Source organism: Nothobranchius furzeri, chromosome 11 (assembly GCF_043380555.1).
Source record: "Nothobranchius furzeri strain GRZ-AD chromosome 11, NfurGRZ-RIMD1, whole genome shotgun sequence".
Taxonomy (NCBI): Eukaryota; Metazoa; Chordata; class Actinopteri; order Cyprinodontiformes; family Nothobranchiidae; genus Nothobranchius; species Nothobranchius furzeri.
In genome coordinates this window covers 68,064,191-68,082,986 of record NC_091751.1, presented here as the reverse complement: position 1 = coordinate 68,082,986, position 18,796 = coordinate 68,064,191, and the positions used below count along the sequence as shown (strand labels likewise).

Sequence of the window (18,796 nt, the reverse complement as noted above, 5' to 3'; positions counted from 1 at the left end):
TCACCGCAGAGACAAGCCGCATGAACCATAAACGCTGCGAGTTGTGAAGCGCGTTCCATCCGCGAGCCGCATCACCAAGCGGAAAGTGAATGCGTCAAGCATAAACCAAGCTTAAAAACGTTACCTCCTGGTTTACTGCACGTACACCGTTAAAACGTGTTTGGTGTAAGAAAGGCTCTTCTCATGGGTTCAGAACTCACAACAAAACACCTCATTCCGGCTCAGCTCTGGTGATCTCAGCAGAACATCCATATTGTTTTCAGGCTGTGTGGCTTTTACTTTTGATGGAGTCAGATGGAGATGGGAGACACGCTGAGCGTTCTCAGCTGGCACATATTTGAAGGAATAATGACTCCTGCCAGAGGCAGGTGTCTTTAACGACTGAAAACTTCCTTTATATGTGTGAACGCCAGAAGGTATAAATAAATGGATTGACAATTAAGTTTGTGAGGACATGAGGTTCATTACAGATCAGCTTCAATTGGCAGCATGGCAGAGTTTTAGTGAATAACATGAAACCATAGAGCAAAGAGTGTGGCTTGTTGTGACGAAAGGTCGACAGTAACAGTTGTGGCTGAGTGTTTGTTCATTTGTCTGCAAACATCTAATCAGCTGATTTTAAGAAACTCCCAGAAAGTAATCATCCGTGTACGGAGCTAAAACCTCTGCTGCTTCAGAAAACACTGACATTATTCATTCATTTGTAGTCAGTCTGGATGCAGGTGTGGTGCTGGCAGCATGACCCACACTTGTAAAGCGCTTTTCTGAGTCCGAGGACTCCAAAGTGCTTTACACTACCACCATCCTTTCACACACTGGTGTCTGTGGCGAAAACAGCTGGAACCTCGGCGGTTACGCAGAGTATGAGATCAGCATCAACGTCTGACTGAATCCTACCTGGATACAACAAGAGGTAGAATCAGCATCTTCAGCATCCTCATCAGCAGTTCTCCTGGAAACTGGAAGTACTTCACCTCCTGCAAGCAGAAGACAAACAGAAATGTTTACTGTTATCATATGGATGGTGTTGGTTTTGTAGCCAGACCCCCCCCCCCCTCCCCCTCCTGCTCATTTAAATAAGAACCTGCCCCTCTCTTCAGCCTGAGCTCTGCCTCTGGAGCATGCTGCCTGGCTCTCCCTTCAAATACTATGACTCACAGAGCTACAGAGAAAAAACATTTCCTTTGTAAATATCCACATAATCATTTTGACCACTGAAGGCTCTCAGACAAAATGTATTTTCTGCTTCCTGTAAACAACGGCCTGGGACCTTTAAATGACCTTAGCAAGGGTACATTTGTGTGTCGGAGAGAAAATGAGAAAACAACCATGTTTTCTTGCTGCTTCTTCAAATATTGTTGCTTTCAGGTGAACTGGACCCAAGCTTTCAGCCACAAACAGAAGGAAGCAAATAATGAAAATATATTTCTCATAGGAAAAACCTGTTGGAGTGGTGCTGTGTGGGATATGACTTGATTTGGATTAACAGCGTGACTGGACTCGACAACACTTTTGCTAGGGTTACATGACTGACTTGATGTGGGTGACTTGACACGAACTAGAACAGTCTTCCTGGTCAGTATGAAGCGTGTGGATGATGGTGCTATAAGCTGTGGCAGCAGGGAACTGACATGGTGGACTCAACTGGACACAATCAAGTCCCAGGTGAACATGGCTGAGTCACCAACCTATAAAACACCACATACACACGGCGCACACATTTCCTGCATAAAAATCACATTCTTCCCTCCTTTCTCCTGCACATCTTTGGGGGGCAGACCTGTGGTCCCTCACACTCTCTATTGGACGATTTTATAGAGAAACCTTACATAAGCAAGCGACAAGCGTGTACACACACAGGTGCTCACATGCTGCTCTCAAAAGGATGGGCTTGGGCACGTTCAACACATGTTTTAAGGCTGTGGTTGCCACTAAATGCACTGTGATTTATTATCATGTGACTGTTTAGTTAAACCACCAAATAGTTCCCAAGCATAGCCATGTCTGCAGCTCACCACTTCCCACGAGGATGGGTCATATGTGGAGGACAATTTTCACCTTACCAGTGTGGTGACAACTATAGGACTTTAATCTAAGCAAATCATTAATTAAGACATTTGATTCAACTCAACGTTTAATCCAAAAACCGGTGGAAGCTTGGCTACAATTTATTTTTTATGTTTTTGCAATAAAATGCCTCACATTAGAGGAATGCTGTGCAAAAGTTTCAGCCTGTTTCTGGCTGAATTATAACCTGTCTTTGTATTCAATTGCCTCTGTGTGTGCAGTGAGCAAATAAAGCTGCCTTGCTTATTTTGAACTTGGGAATAATTCGAAACATCCGTGATGCATTTCTTTACATGTTTGAGTGTTGCAGTCCCCACATGCTTCCTCTTCAGCACCCTGGACAGCTCCTACATGCTGCCCTTTCTAGTCAACCCTTTCAGCACCACGAAGAGAGGATGCTGCTGTGCTGCAGCAGCTTTTAAAGCAAGGGTATTCAGTTGTGAGCCTGAGGTCCACTATCCAGCACGTTTTAGTTTTGACTCAGCTTCAGCACATCTGATTTTGATCACCAGGTGATTAACAGGCTTCTGCAGAGCCTAATGAGCTGCTGCAGAGGTGAGTCAACCACCGAATCAAGTGTGTTGGAGCAGAGAAACCACTAAAACATGCTGGATACCGGCCCTTCAGGACCAGCTTTGAATACCTCTGCTTTAAAGGCTGTTGTTCCCATTGGCTCTGCGTTTGTTCTTATAATAACTTGTTGTTACCTAGAGAATTTATAGTTCAAGAGACTGTTTGTTTAAGGTTGTATTGAAGACACTTTGTCGAGTTCTGTGGCACAGTTTCTTTGGAGTTTTCTTTAGTGTTGGACCCGGATTTCAACAGTTGTGTGGGTAGCTCATCAGTTTTGGGTTCTGGTTGTTGGTTTTGAGTGAAGGAGTGGCAATCTAAAAATCAAGAATCTTTATTGAATTGTTCACAGAATCTCAAACATAATGTAAGCAGTCATGTGGACTTTGCACTTGTATAATCCTAGAGTTTCACTGTCTATTTTCTTTCAGAAGCTAATTGTTGAACAAAGATTTTCGATTTCTCCAGACCTGTTTTATCATATAAAAGCAGTTCTGAATTACATCTCAATCTGTGTGTTGATGAAACCAGGCTACAGGGTTCAGAAAAAGGTCTGTGTGTAAAATGTGTGTGCGTGACTTGACTCCTGATCTCCTGATGTCGTAAATAATGAGTGTGTTTCACTAATCTGCTATTCATGGCAAATATATGTTGTAGTTTTAGCCTTTTACTGACTTTTATGGAGTAGTCCAGGATGTGATAAGAATTTCAGGGACACCCATGTCTGGAAATTGTTTATGGTTGACTTCCTTTGATCTGAGCTGGTGAAGAGGAAGGGGGGGGGGGGGACCTCCCCCATCTGACTGATGACCCACAAAGAAGAAGGGAGCTGGGAGGAGTCTCAAGGCCGAAGAATGCTTCCGAGGCGGGAGTTGTCATGGAGACGAAGATGGGCGAGAAGGGGAGTTGTGTTCAATAAAAGAGGGGGGCCCAGTTGGTTCGGGGCTTCAGAAGATTTTGGGGGGGTTCTGAGAGAGTCTGTACCTGTTCGGTGTTTTTGACCCGCTGCGTCGGGAATTTGGAATATTTTTTTACTTCATCATATAAAATAAAACTTTTGTTCCTTCTTAAAAGGAGCTTTGAAATGGATCTCCTGCCTGGGGTCTCCTTGGTGTCGCGTAACCGCAGAAAGGTGAGGTGCTGGTTACTTTAATCCCACTCCAAGAGGTTCATAACACTTAGCTTAGAGTCTTTAACATGGGCATAGCATAAGCTGCAGGTGACTGAGGTGTGTTTGGGTTTGAACAGAGTCTTCCTTTGAGCTGCTAGAAGTGTGTGTGCCAGGATCTAAATCTAGGTTAATGATGATCGCTGATCAGCTCACATTAGTGTGCAGGTCAACTGGATAATCATGCTCACGCATAAATAGAAGTACAAGTCAACCCTGAGACGTAGTGTTTATTAAAGAGTCAGCTAGCTTGGGAAGATGACTTGTAACACTAATGCAGGAGATAAGTGTAGGAGACAATTTTTATGTTCAGCCTGCGTGTTAAACTCAGAGTGACTGATTATTGAAAAAAAAAAGTTAAAAGGGTTCCTTTCTGAAGGCCCTCTTTAGCCAATCTCTCTGTCACCTATAAGGATTATTCATCACCACACCTCCGACCCTTCTGCCCTGCTCTATAGTGTCTGAGATGCAACAGTCTAGAACATGGTTTTGCAAAGTGACAAATGGTTCGGCATCTGCAGTGATGTGGACGCCGAGCCGATCTGTCGTGGCGAAGAGGGAGCTGAGCCAGAAAGCCAGGCTCTCGATTTACAGGTCGATCTACGTCCCAATCCTCACCTATGGTCATGAGCTTTGGGTAATGACCAAAAGAACGAGATCGCGGATACAAGCGGCCAAAGCTTCCTCCGTAGGGTGGCCAGGCTCAGCCTTAGAGATAGGGTGAGGAGCTCGGACATTCGGGAGGGACTTGGAGTAGAGCCACTGCACCTCCGGATCGAAAGGAGTCAGTTGAGGTGATTTGGGCATCTGGTCAGGATGCCTCCTGGACACCTCCCTGGGGAGGTTTTTCCAGGCATGTCCTGCCGGTAGGAGGCCCCCGGGTCAACCCAGGACACGTTTGAGAGGTTACATCTCCAATCTGGTCCGGGAATGCCTTGGGGTCCTGCCGGAGGAGCTGGTGGAGGTGGCTGGGGAGAGGACGGTCTGGAGCTCCCTAGTTGGGATGCTGCCCCCGCGACCCCGACCCGGCATGTGACAGGAAAATGTTGGATCAGAGGAGGATGGGATGTCTGATTGGCTGGAGACAGGTGAGGAGGATGCTGGGCTTGTTCCTGAACTGAATCTATTGAAGAACTTGTTCACTTCATTGGTTGTGTCCAGGCTGCCATCTGTGCAATCTTTCCTCTGCTTGAAGCTTGTGATCTTCTTCATCCCTGACTAGACATCTCTGATATTGTTCCTCTGTAGTTTGTTCTCCAGCTTCTTCCTGTATGCCTCATTGCTGTCTCTGATCTTGATCTTCATTTGCTTCTGTATACTCCTCAATAATTCCCTGTATCCCTCCTTGAAGGCTCTTTTTTCTCATTTAGCAGATTCTTCAGTTCACTGGTGAGCCAGGGTTTGATATTAGCAAAGCATCTCACTGTTCTGGTGGGTATGATGTTGTCCACACAGAAGTTTATATAGTCAGTGACACATCCAGTCATGGCAATGATGTCCTCTTCATATCCTTGGCAGAGAGTTGTCCAGTCTGTGGTCTCAAAACAACTCTACAGGGCTTCTTCAGCATCCTGTGACCATTTTCTCACAGTTCTTCTTGTCACAGGTTGCCTCTGAACAAGTGGTTTGTATTGTGAGCAGAGAAAAACAAAATTGTGATCTGATTGTCCCAGAAGAGGTCTTGTTTTGGACATTTATGCATTCTTTACATTTGGTATGTAATGTTATATTTCTGTAGTTTAATTCACTGGTTCAGTGAGGTAATGCTTTGAATTTAACATACCTTGATTCTGGCTAAAAGTTTCCTCAAATCTTTGTTAGCTTTGGTTAGCTCAGTTAGCTTGTAGTAACGTCGGATCCGAGTTTGACGGCTGACCATATCCTCACAGCCCTGCTCCCAGCTCCGCCTCTGCTCATTTTTGTCCAGGACTGTTGAGATGTGTGACACAGCCAAGATGGCGGTGATGGTAACTGCCTATTGGGCTTCAATGTGTCTCTTCAGAAACCAACAGGTGACGTAACAGAGGGTGGTTTATCTTATATGTACAGTCATGGCTGGGAACGTGATTATAGTGACCTCACGTTTCCACAACGGAAGATAAGAGATAAGCTTTGTCCATCTTTACTTGTGTGCAGGATTGATGGGTAACTCCTGGTGTCATCTCATTCGGACTCCCGTTCTTTGTTTAGCGTGATAAAAGCACCTGATCTGTAGTTTTAATCTAAAAATAAAGTGTTTATCCTATTTCAGCCTCCTGTCAGCAACATCTGTTGCCTTTAAGTACCTGAACAGGAGCCGTGTGTGTGTGTGTGTGTCTGTGTGTGTGTGTCTGTGTGTGTGTGTGATTGTGTCACAGAGTTACAGAGAAAACTAGATAGGAACATCTATTTCCATTTTTAATTACAGACTACTCATAAAAGTGGATTTTGATGATATGCTGATGATGTCTTATTTTAACATGTGGTATTTAGACCAAAACAGCGAAGCTTCAATCATCTTTAATGTCCTCAGGTGTTTCTCGGCTAATTAGAGGAACTGACGTAAAACGTTCTCAGCTTCTTGAGTCGTGTGTAACTTTGGACACGTCTGATGTTTGTGTTATTCAGCAGGTGTCTACTAATCTGGAAACTCTTTAACCACCTGTTGACAGCAGTTCTGTTAGTTGACACAGAGATAAACACTACATCTCATGAATAAATTAAAGCTTTTATCATATTTTAAATTCCAAACTTTATGGCTGTATAACGCAAACAGTTCCCATCATCTGGCAGAAGCTTGCTAAAATTGCCCCCAGACCCTTCTAATCCATATTGGTGTAAGTACTCAGGGCAGCAGGGAGAAGCAGAAAATTGACAGGAAACCTTTTACAGGATGCTGTTTTGAGAGAACGGCTCCAGAATGGCTCAAAGCGGACATTAGTGTGGTAGAAACCCACAGTGGTCCTGACCTGTGCCTCTCTGAGCTTTTGGCTACAGTCCCAGAATGTTCTGGCAGAGAAGATAAGTTTTTGAATGGTAAGATCACATCAGATGGTGGGGAGAGACTGCATCATGGTGCATGCATTGGCCTCAGAAGTTTGCAAAAACTTGCTAAAAACTTCAAGATGAGGAATTAGACTTTCAGAGAAATGCATAGCTGTAATTTTGCAATTAAAGGAAACAATAGTATAACAATAATGTGTGGCTGATGGAAAAAGGACTCAGCAGGAACATGATGCTGTCTGATCCTGATGATATTGTCAGAAAGCCCAAAGAACCAAACATGAAACTGTAATCTGCCATAATACATGTTCACAATACTATGAACCATTATCAGTCAAACTGTCTGCTAATGTCTGCTAACTCCAGATCCAAGTCCATATCTTTTCTGACACCATAATCCTCCTTAATGGTTTGTCTTTGTCACCAGCAAATCTCATGCCATTCCTTCTTAATTCCATTAAGTTTGTTTGCCTCAAACATTTCTAATCCAAGCCATCAGTAATCAGTGTTGTCACCCAGGGATGAATCCTTGAGTCCCTCCTTTTTAAATGGTTCTCGTTTGGCTTTGTTTCCAGGAATCACAATGTCCAGTTTTCCTTTCATGCTGATGACACCCGCTCTACCGCTCTGCTGAACTGAACTCTACTCCTGGATTTAAACCTTCTTCTTTGCTTGACTGTTAAGAAGAGCTAAGTATCCTTAAACTCATCAGTCATTGAGCCTGAGTCATGCTTCTCCGTCAGCTCCAAAAGGGACAGACACGCATGCACGGACGGAGATGTTTTGCCCTCATACTTCTCCGTCTCCTGGAGAGTGTTGCAAAGCAATTCCCCGCCAGGACAGCAGAGGGCGTAGCGCTGTTCTGTGGTATCCTGTCATGTATCGGTCCAAGATCGTGTTTATATTGTGTTTTTTTGTATATAAGAGGCTTTTTAACACAGACAAATTTGTCTCTCATCCTCCTCCACCTCTTCATGGACTCGCCACCTCTAAACCCACGTTTCCTGTCATTTCCGTCCACAAGTAAAACACTTGCTGCGCATCTTCTCACTCCTCCAGTCACGGGGGAATTAAACGTTCATATTTTAGAGTTTTTTTCGCGAGGTATTCTTCAAGTTTCTCCGTGTCTGCCGCTAGTTATCCCCGGCTCTCTTTATGTTTTTGAAAGTGCAATGGCGGCAGTGTAGACGACACCTCCTTGCGGGGACTCCTTGCTGGGGCTCTCCAGTAGGCTCGCCAGGACGTATAATGGCGTTGCGTGTCTCCGCAGTGACGCAGACGCGGAACAACTCAGGTTTTAGACTAGGTAAAATTTACTGTTTAATGTGAGATGAGTGTTTTGAAAGTTTTAGTCTTATAATCATGATTATGTAATAGAATTATTAGAAATTTGTTTTGTTGAAAAATTCTCTCTGTTCTCTCAAAGCAGAGGACATCTGGGTGAATCTGAGCTTACAGAGGTGTACAGAGGATGTGCGACGCCATCTGATAAAGTTGTGGGTGACAAGGCAACAAGCGTAACTGTTGTCTGGAGGCTAATGTGGGCCACTTCCTTAGGGAAATCCAACCTGGATTTATTTCTCATGCTTCAGCCACATTACCTTTGCTGTTCATGAGCAGATTTCCTTTTGTACACCAATCAATAAAAAGCTTCATGCTGCCATCTTTGTCCTTTAATATTTGAAGCAGCAACAAGTTGCTTTGAGGTTTAATGGATGAAAGAAGTAAAATGACAATAAAATAGGTGAGTTTTAAGTACATCACATGTGTGCAAAAAGCTGATGGAGCAATAAAAGCTTTTTTTGCATCTCTGTTTCAGAGTGGCAGAGCTTTTAGGCCAAATGTGTGTGTGTGAGTATGTGAGTGAGTGTGTGTGTGTGTGTGTGTGCGCGCACGCGCGTGTGTGTGTGTGTGTGTGTGTGTGTGTGTGTGTGCACGCGTGTGTGTGTGAGTGAGTGAGTGAAGGACAACTGCCTCTGCCTTGTGGCAGCGCTGAGTTGTGTGTTTAGTGCACGTATGGATTCCTGCAGCCATTCTCTCTGTGTGCACACATCAATGCTTTTGTTGCATTGTTGTCCTGATATTGATTCAAGGATTCTTTTATGAATTGCTGCTTTTACTTCCTGACAAAAGCAGCTGCCTCAAGTCTCCATTTGTTAGGACAGATTTTCTTTGATCTGGAAGAACAGTGTGTGTGTGTGTGTGTGTGTGTGTGTGTGTGTGTGTGTGTGTGTGTGTGTGTGTGTGTGTGTGTGTTGGGGGGGGGGGGGGCTGCTAAAGCAACTAATCACTCACTTCCATTACTTTTTGTCACTCCTGTGACACAGAGCTGGTTGTTAGACTGCATGCTGCAGCTTTCTACCCTTTACCTGCCTTCTCCACCAGTTGGTAGATCATGTCTAAAGTCACTACATCTCATTGAAGCACTCAGTGATATTAACAAGAATGAAAATAGTCTAAAGAATATGGAGTTGTTTGAAGAAAAGGTGTAACATAGAATTATTAAGACCTTAATGTTGTTACAATTAGTATATTATTATTATTTATATTAAACTAAAGCTCTTTAGGCCCTAAATAAAAAAAATGCAAAAGTGGAATTTTTCATTGCTTTTTTATTGGTGAGGAAGTTAAAGGGTTTAAAATGTCTGTTTGTCACAGCGTAATCAAAATTCACAAAATCCTATGGATTGCTCGAAACCTCTTAAAGCTGTCAAACTAAACATTCTAGTCACTTCTTTGGGGTTTGTCCCCTGCTATCTAAACTGTTATAGCTGCTTTAGAATGATAGTTACTTTAGAATGATAGTTACTTTAGAAGGGTAGTTACTTTAGACTGATAGTTACTTGAGAATGATAGTTACTTGAGAATGATAGTTACTTTAGAATGATAGTTAATCAAGAAGGGTAGTTACTTTAGAATGATAGTTACTTGAGAATGATAGTTACTTTAGAAGGGTAGTTACTTTAGACTGATAGTTACTTGAGAATGATAGTTACTTGAGAATGATAGTTACTTTAGAATGATAGTTAATCAAGAAGGGTAGTTACTTTAGACTGATAGTTACTTGAGAATGATAGTTACTTGAGAATGATAGTTACTTTAGAATGATAGTTAATCAAGAAGGGTAGTTACTTTAGAATGATAGCTACTTGAGAATGATAGTTACTTTAGAATGATAGTTAATCAAGAAGGGTAGTTACTTTAGAATGATAGTTACTTTAGAATGATAGTTACTTGAGAATGATAGTTACTTGAGAATGTTACTTTAGAATGATAGTTAATCAAGAAGGGTAGTTACTTTAGAATGATAGTTACTTTAGAATGATAGTTACTTGAGAATGATAGTTAATCAAGAAGGGTAGTTACTTTAGAATGATAGTTACTTTAGAATGATAGTTACTTGAGAATGATAGTTAATCAAGAAGGGTAGTTACTTTAGAATGATAGTTACTTTAGAATGATAGTTACTTGAGAATGATAGTTAATCAAGAAGGGTAGTTACTTTAGAATGATAGTTACTTGAGAATGATAGTTAATCAAGAAGGGTAGTTACTTTAGAATGATAGTTACTTTAGAATGATAGTTACTTGAGAATGATAGTTAATCAAGAAGGGTAGTTACTTTAGAATGATAGTTACTTTAGAATGATAGTTACTTGAGAATGATAGTTAATCAAGAAGGGTAGTTACTTTAGAATGATAGTTACTTGAGAATGATAGTTACTTGAGAATGATAGTTAATTAAGAATGATAGTTACTTTAGAATGATAGTTAGTTGAGAATGATAGTTACTTTAGAATAATAGTAACTTGAGAATGATAGTTACTTTAGAATGATAGTTACTTTAGAATAATAGTTACTTTAGAATGATAGTTACTTGAGAATGATAGTTACTTTAGAATAACAGTAACTTGAGAATGATAGTTACTTTAGAATGATAGTTACTTGAGAATGATAGTTAATTAAGAGTGATAGTTACTTTAGAATGATAGTTACTTTAGAATAATAGTAACTTGAGAATGATAGTTAATTAAGAATGATAGTTACTTTAGAATGATAGTTACTTTAGAATGATAGTTACTTGAGAATGATAGTTACTTGAGAATGATAGTTAATTAAGAGTGATAGTTACTTTAGAATGATAGTTACTTTAGAATAATAGTTACTTTAGAATGATGTAGAAAAGCTCATCTTTAGAACGACTCAAATTCAGGCTGTAAATTTCTTTGAATGTTTTCTTGTGGCTCCAAAAGTAATATAACTAAAATATCAGTGAAGGATTTCAAACACAGAATTAAATTTTTGGTAAATCTTCTGACGTAAATATAATAGAAATAGAATCATAACATAAAATTCTTTCTTATATCTGAACCTGGACAGTGTGGCAGCAAGTGCATTCTTTAAAACTAAAGAAAACACCTGAAGTCATAGTATGCTAATCTATATTGCCAAATAACAATAATAATAATAATAATAATAATAATAATAATAATAATAATAATAATAACATTAATAATAATTATTAACTAGGTTCCATGTGAAAACATTTTCACATAGCTGATCAGCAGCAAGCTGTGGCCCCTGATTAAGTCGTCTAATGGAGTTCTGGTTGTGCTACAAGACCAAATAATTATTAAATTGGTTCAGAACAGCAAAAAGTCAATTAGACAAATGAAGACGTGAGAAATGAGACTACTCAGGTTTTGGCTAAACTGTGACATGCTGTTAGCGTGTCGATCTCATGCATGTGTTTTCTGCTACAGATAAGGGGTCATCTTACCACACAAGCTTACAGATATGAAAGCTGATCATCCAAACTTCAGTTTCCACAAGATTCTCTCACTTCTCCGAATTCAGATATAAAACCTCCTGTTGCAGAAATCTAGACTGTGCAACCTTTAATTAGTGACCCAAAGAACCTCCGTCCCAGCATTTGTTAGACTAAATGATTAATGGCCTGTATTTGTATAGAGCCTTCTTAGGGTTCTACAACCCCCCAAAGCACTTCCCAACACAATCAGTCATTCACCCTTTCACAAGCTGGTGGGGATGAGCTACGATGTAGCCACAGCTGCCCTGGGGTGCGCTGATGGAGACGAGGCTGCTGAGCCCTGGAGCCACCAGTTCCTCCGACCACCACCAGCAGGAAAGCGGGGTTAAGTGTTTTGCCCAAGGACACAACAGCAGTAAATCTCTGGTGGGAGCCGGATTGAACCTGCAACCTTCCGATTACTGGACAACTCGCTCTACCTCCTGAGCTACTGCTGTCCCTGTTCTACTGACCCAAGCCTCGCCAGATGACAAAATGTTTTGGGCAGTTGCCCACCAATATTACATTTAAATGATTGTCTCTGTAATGTCCAGAAATGGTCAGTTTTTCATGTACAATTTGACCCCTTCAGTATCTGGTCATATGGAGACAGGAGTCTACATGTATTGCCTTTAATCTGCCGGATCCTGCCATTCCATCAGCTGGAGTCTGGGCCTCTCTGCAGCTCTGAACACATGATAACATATTGTCAACATCATGTTCCCTCCTCAAGGTTCTTCTCTGCCAAGACTGTCTGCTTATCTAGGCTGTCCTGCACAGAATAAAGGACTGATCCATTATAATGGTGAATGATCATATGATTGATGAATAGTAATAATGTCTTGATTAACCTGTGCTTAAATTAATAAGGTTGACTAGTCTGTGCTTAAACTACTGTGGTAGTGAATATTATTATTACATTTAAAGATTTATATATGATGACCGGTAATGTTTGATATGACAAGGTAATCATCATCTACACTCAGACACAAGGTTCATTAGTGATAAATTAAAGTTAAGTTAAACGTCATGACACATATATATTTCTTAGCCACAAATCAGAGCATCCTGTATCTGAAAGAAGGTGTGATGTTCTGAGGGTTTGTTGTTAACACCCCTTAATATGGCACGTTCCGATTGGCCAAGTAAATCATAATATGAGAATATTAAAACAGAATCACTTTTGGAGTGATTATTCATTCATTCATTCATTCATTAATTCATTCATTAATTCATTCCAGCATTCTGTGAGATTCAGCATCCTGTTAGTTGAGCTAACTGACTGTCTATCGGAGGAAACTACAACCATCACATCTCTTGACAAGCTTTCGACAAGCTAAAAGCTGCCTACAGCTAACACAGCAAACCGGTTCCTTCAGCTATTCAGAAACAGCTGTTCTAGACGCTAAAGATTTCATCTAACTGTTGTGATCCGGGAGACAACTCTGGACCGACCTGGTCGTACTGCGGTCTTTTCTACGAACTTCAGTACCTTGGGGTCACCCGTCCCCCAGACATCTCGGATCCAAAAGGGAGTCTCCTCACCCCGGCTTTCCACAGGAGCCGTCAGCAGCACGTTACTGCAGCAGCACGTCATAGCTGCTGATAGGAACCGCTGTGGTCAACAGAACCTTTTCCACCGGAGCCGTCTTCAGCGCGAGTCGGCCGCGTCTCAGGAGCAGCATGTCGCGGCCCTTACGCGCCGGTTCTATTTTCTACGCGCGACGCCTCTGAAACGGGTCAAGTTCGACATTTTTGTGGAAGGAAAGACAGGAAATCGAACGCGGAAATGGAGAGAAGCTCCCGAGATTTTCAGAATAAAGAACGTACTGCCTTCCGGTTGCTTTACTTTTAAAAAAAGTTACTAACTGTGCATCCCCGTGAGAAGTTATAACCTAGCTAGCGGTCTTTGTTTTTCAGGTCCGTATTGGCGATTATAAAACGGACAGAATATAAAACACAAACCTTTTGGAGCCATGTTGTAGTTTTCTCCTGCTTGTTGTTGGGTTTACTGACGAAGTCACTCGTGTGACTTCGTGCTCGGTCGGTGACAGCTGCTCCCCTGGTGGGAAGGGCCAAGCAGCATTTTACGCGAGCAAGACGTGCTGCTGACGGCTCCGGTGGAAAGCCGGGGTCAGGGGGTACGTAGAACACAGCCAGATTGCGTCTGACGCCGTTTCGATAAGAATGAACCAACTTCATAGTTTAATGCAAACCAAATTCTTTTCACCCAGAACTCAGTTCTTCTAGGTACAAGGTTCTGATGAACACACACCATTCAATTACCATACATCTCACCTTCCATCCATTTAGATTCATCCATCACACTCGTCTTATTTAACTTGTCTTGTTTTAATTTGTTTAGAAAATACATTTTTTATCTTTTATAAACCTGACTGTCTGAACTGAGACGAAGTGTGTTTGATCCCGGGAAAAAGCAAAGATTCCTAGAATCTTCTGAGTAAACATCCAAAGACCAAGCAGGTTGATATTCTATATTTATATAGAACATCACAGCTTATTGGTCATAAGTAAAGGTAATATATTAAGCTTAAAAGCAACAATATTTACCCCCTACATCGCTCAGGCAACTTTAAATGCCAAAATCTGTATGATGAGATATTTGCAGTAAAGTGATTGGATTAAAGGAATCAGCTGATTCCAAATCAGTATAGATTTCATTGAGCTGTGCAAAAGGAAGCAACAAGACATACAGATTTAGAGTTTTAGAAACAAAAAAATCTAAAGGACCAACTCCTATGATGAGTATTGTTAACGAGCACAGGCTGCATTATAACGTATGCATGCTCCCTGGTGTTAGCCAGTAATCTAGCACTTCTTTGTTTGATGCTTGATTGATGTAAAATGCAGCTACTCCGTACCTCTGGTTGCCATAACAACTAAAAAGGATGGCAAGATAATGAAAAACCATCAAGATAAACAGCATGGGCTGTAGCAAAAAAGCCTGCTAATATTCCCTCTGCCAAATTCATCAGCAAAGGTCATTTTGAACTGCTCTTTTAAAAAGTGGCTCGCAAGTTGTGACCCCTGATGACCCCTGATGTAGAGCAAATATAACCTCTATGTTTAATTTGGTCCCCAAATAGGTGCAACAAGAGCAGAATTGCAATTTATTCTGAGGGACGATGCATCTTTGTCTGCTTCTCACACACACAAACACACACACACACACACACACACACACACACACACACACACACGACGGTGTGGGCGACGGTGGCACAGGAGTTAAGTGCTCGCCCCGTAATCGGAAGGTTGCAGGTTCGAGCCCCGCTCAGTCTGTGGTGGTGGTCGGAGGGACCGGTGGCGCCAGTGCTCGGCAGACTCGCCTCTGTCAGTGCGCCCCAGGGCAGCTGTGGCTACATCGTAGCTCATCCCCACCAGTGTATGAATGTGTGTGTGAATGGGTGAATGACTGATTGTGTTGTAAAGCGCCTTGGGGGGTTCCAGGACTCTAGAAGGCGCCATATCAAATACAGGCCATTAACACACACACACACACACACACACACACACACACACACACAATTGTAGCAGCTTTCAAAGCATCAAACAACAAAATTATGATACCAGCAACATATGAACTATGTAAATAAACAGGATTATTCCCTGAAAAAATGACTAAAGTACGTTTTTAGATTTTATTCAACAAAATAGCCCATTTGTTTACATTAAGAGGGCGGGGCTTGAATCATGTACTACAGCCAGCCACTTGACGGCATTCAAGATCAACTTCCTCGTTCTTTTCCGTCTTTTTTGCACGTTTTACACATTTGATGCAGAACGATTCCTGTAACATCCGACTTTAATCTTTGATAAAATAATCAGAAATTTAAAATTCTCTATGAACTCATCACTTTTAAACAGGCTCCACGCTTTCGCCCTCTCCCTGCACTTGAAGCTTTTTCAGAGAAATGATTTATTTTGCTTGAGTCACAATGAGCCACTATGAATCATGCGAACCCTCTCAGGCTCAAAATAAGTTTTGATTAAAGGACGAACAACTAAGTCCTTCAGGGCTCCTTCTGAGTTAAAAACGCTCATGAAATACGTATGTGGAGAAACCAGGTGGGCAGGTTTTTACGTTGCAAATCTGCAACGCCTGCCTCCAGATGTCATGGTCTGCGTCTGCGTCTCCCTCATGTGTCTCCTTGTGTGCTCCATCCCCCTCTAAGGATCCCCTGATGTGTCTCTTTGTGTTCCTCACGCGTCCCCTGGTCTGCAGCCCTCCAGATTATCCCTCCCAGCTCCTGTGTTCCTTTGGTCTCCCTAGTCACCCCTCTGCAATGTTTATATAGGTTCAGCTAATTAGTCTCTTTAGTGTGTTTCTTTCCCCACCGGTTTTGGTAGTTTTCCTTCCCCCTTAGAATATTAGTTATTTTGCTGCTCTTCTTGTCTTTAGGTTTTTTGCTCTTAGGTCATGTTAGTTCCCTCTCCCTGATTAGTTAATTGTTTTCATTAGGTTTCTCTCCCCACACACCTGCAGCCTACCTGCCTCTCATCATGCCCCAGTGTACATAACCCTGTCCGCGTCTCTATGTGTCGTTGGGTCATTGTTCGTGTCACCCTTGTCTCAGTCCCCCTCTCTAGATTTTGGTTTTTGGATCTCTAGGTTTTGTTATTAGGACTTTTTGATATTTTTTGTTTTGGCTCCCTGCCTTTTTGGATTTAGTCTTTAATAAAGTATTTTACGTTATTTCTACCAACCCTGTGTCATCTGCTATCTCTGCATCTTTGGATCCTAACCTCCTCCTGGCTCCTCATCGTGACACCAGAGGGTTAAAGGCACCACATCTTTTGACGTTTGCTCTTCGACATATCCAGCTGATCTTTTGGTCTTACACACCCACATCCACCCAGCAACCACCGCGCTTGGTGACCTCCGGCTGGTGACCTCTGACGGGAAGAAGGCAAGCAGCTTTTGAAACATGCTTTCATGAGGTTTTTTTTTCAGCTGGACTCGTCCATCGTCACACAGACCTGGAGCACTTGACACGGAGCTGGTGGGGGGATGCAGTGAGTCTTCCCACACTTCTGACACTTTTGTCAGACTTTCAAAGGTTTTTGGAGTAAATTAGAAGAGTTTATGTTCACGTGCAAACGGACTCTGGTTCAAGAAAACAAACTAATAATAAAATGGATAAATGTGGATCAAAGTGTGTTTTTTGACATTCAAAATACACACACACACACACACACACACACACACACATACACACACACACACACACACACACACACACACACACACACACACACACACACACACACACACACCCCTTTTCAGCCGAATACAATACAATCTGTCAGAGACCTGCTTTTCCAGCTCAAACCTAGTTTAACAAGCTTTTGTTGCAGACTTTCTGAATTACTCTTATTTAATCCTCCTTCTGGGTTTTTATGCGAGAATTCTATAAGAACAAGTGGTTCGACTGACTGATTTTCTCTGTAGGGGTTCACAGACTCAGGATAAACACCGTCCGGGTGACTAACGACCGGTTGTTACACATTTTAAATATCTAGTAAATCTTTTTTTTTTTCGATTACAGCTTTGCTCCAAGAATTCGACAGAATCAACTCCTGAATGAGGCGAACTTTGGAAAACACTCAAGTAACGAGACAACTGCGGTCATGGTACAAATGATTTCTAACTGGTTTCCAAACAGGCGACCCCTGGAGCACTGGGCGTGAGGATTTCGTTTCTGTTTTGAAATCAGCGCTCTGGCATCATGCCAGTGGGTTTGGTGAAGTAGAACAGCGGTCATCACAGAGCTGTTTCAGTCCGTAACAAACACCCCGCGTGTCACTTAAATGACTCGCTGTGAGTTAGTGTCGACATGAATGCCACACTTGTGTAGAAGTAGACCTGAGTCGTCTTCTCCTTAGTCAAACGTGTTGACAATCGACCAAAATTGGAACGTACAAATGATTATTAAGTGAAAATAATTCTATTAAAACTCCCTAACTCTGAAACATGGCTCACTTCCTGTCTGGCTCGTGTGAATTCTTTAACTTTATGACAATCTTCATGTGGTGTCCAGAAAGAAGTATCCACATGGAAACTCTCCAGAGCTCCGCACCTGGACTGGCAGCCCAGCTGGTGTGAATGCCCTGATTGGACTCAATGATGTTAGACTTTTGCTAAGCTGGACCACATTCCGTTCTGCATTTGGTGTAAATCAGGCTCCACGCCCTCCCTCAGTAGCAGAGCACCGTACAGGTGCACAGCCCTGCTCTGGTCTTTCCTTCATGTAGCTGTTGGTTTTGTTTTGTTGCTCTTGTACATCTCTCCTCTGATTGGCTAACAGCAACACGACTCTACCACCTACTTGGTTTTCTTTGCAATGTTGATGTTTTATCTACACAAGTAACACAAGCTTGGAGGAGTTACTGCTGTGTGGTGAAGTTGCTACTGCTAACAGTTAGTTTCTACTAGCCGAGATGTCTGCTGCTGTTTCCTGGACGTTAAACCAACAGCAGCCTTCCCCATCATCATGAGCGATGTTGGGTGAGTCCATAACTGTTAAGTGACAGTGTGACGTAGATCTGTCAGGCTTTTTCAATCCTAGAGTTTCATCGTCTATTTTCCTTCAGAAGCTGAAGCATGAGATAGGTGTAGGAGACTATTTTCATGTTCATCTTGAATGAAAAATAGAGTGACTGACAATAATCAGAAATAATCATTAGAAAAAGGGTTTTCAGTGAACCACACCTTTAAAGCTGGCTGGGTAGGAATGTGCCAAATGGCCTAAAATCTATGTTGTGACATTTTTTCTTCTGTTTATGTAAAAATTATATTCATTCTCACATACCAGATCAATTCTGCTGGTGAAGGTTCTCAGTCATCTAGGTCACCAGTAGAATTTGTAGGGTTAAATATTGTTGCTTTTAAGCTTAAAGGGACTTTACGGAGTTTTGAATTTTTATGCTTGCGATTGCCCCCTCAGGCCAAAAACGTAACGGCAGCTTCAATAGTAGGCTCGTGCACGAGGCGCACATGCTGTACGTGCACACTCCTTAATGAAAATAGCAGCTGAGACAGTCCCTTTTGTGTGTGTGTGTGTGTGTGTGTGTGTGTGTGTGGCCCGGAGGACAGAGGACAGGAGAACGTGCAGCTAATTAATTAAATAATTTGGTTCTGTACCTTTCTCTTCAGCACAGCCGACAAAGGTTTATGAT

At 42.1% G+C, this 18,796-nt stretch overlaps 1 protein-coding gene across 1 annotated transcript in view; it reads right to left on the bottom strand.

Moving 5' to 3' along the window:
* slc1a7a (solute carrier family 1 member 7a) overlaps positions 1-18,796 on the bottom strand; it is a 104,706-nt gene that overhangs the window by 69,505 nt on the left and 16,405 nt on the right. Inside the window, exon 2 of the mRNA XM_015957661.3 lies at positions 898-977. Coding sequence (XP_015813147.1) covers positions 898-977 — 80 coding nt within the window. The remainder of the gene's footprint in view (positions 1-897; positions 978-18,796) is intronic.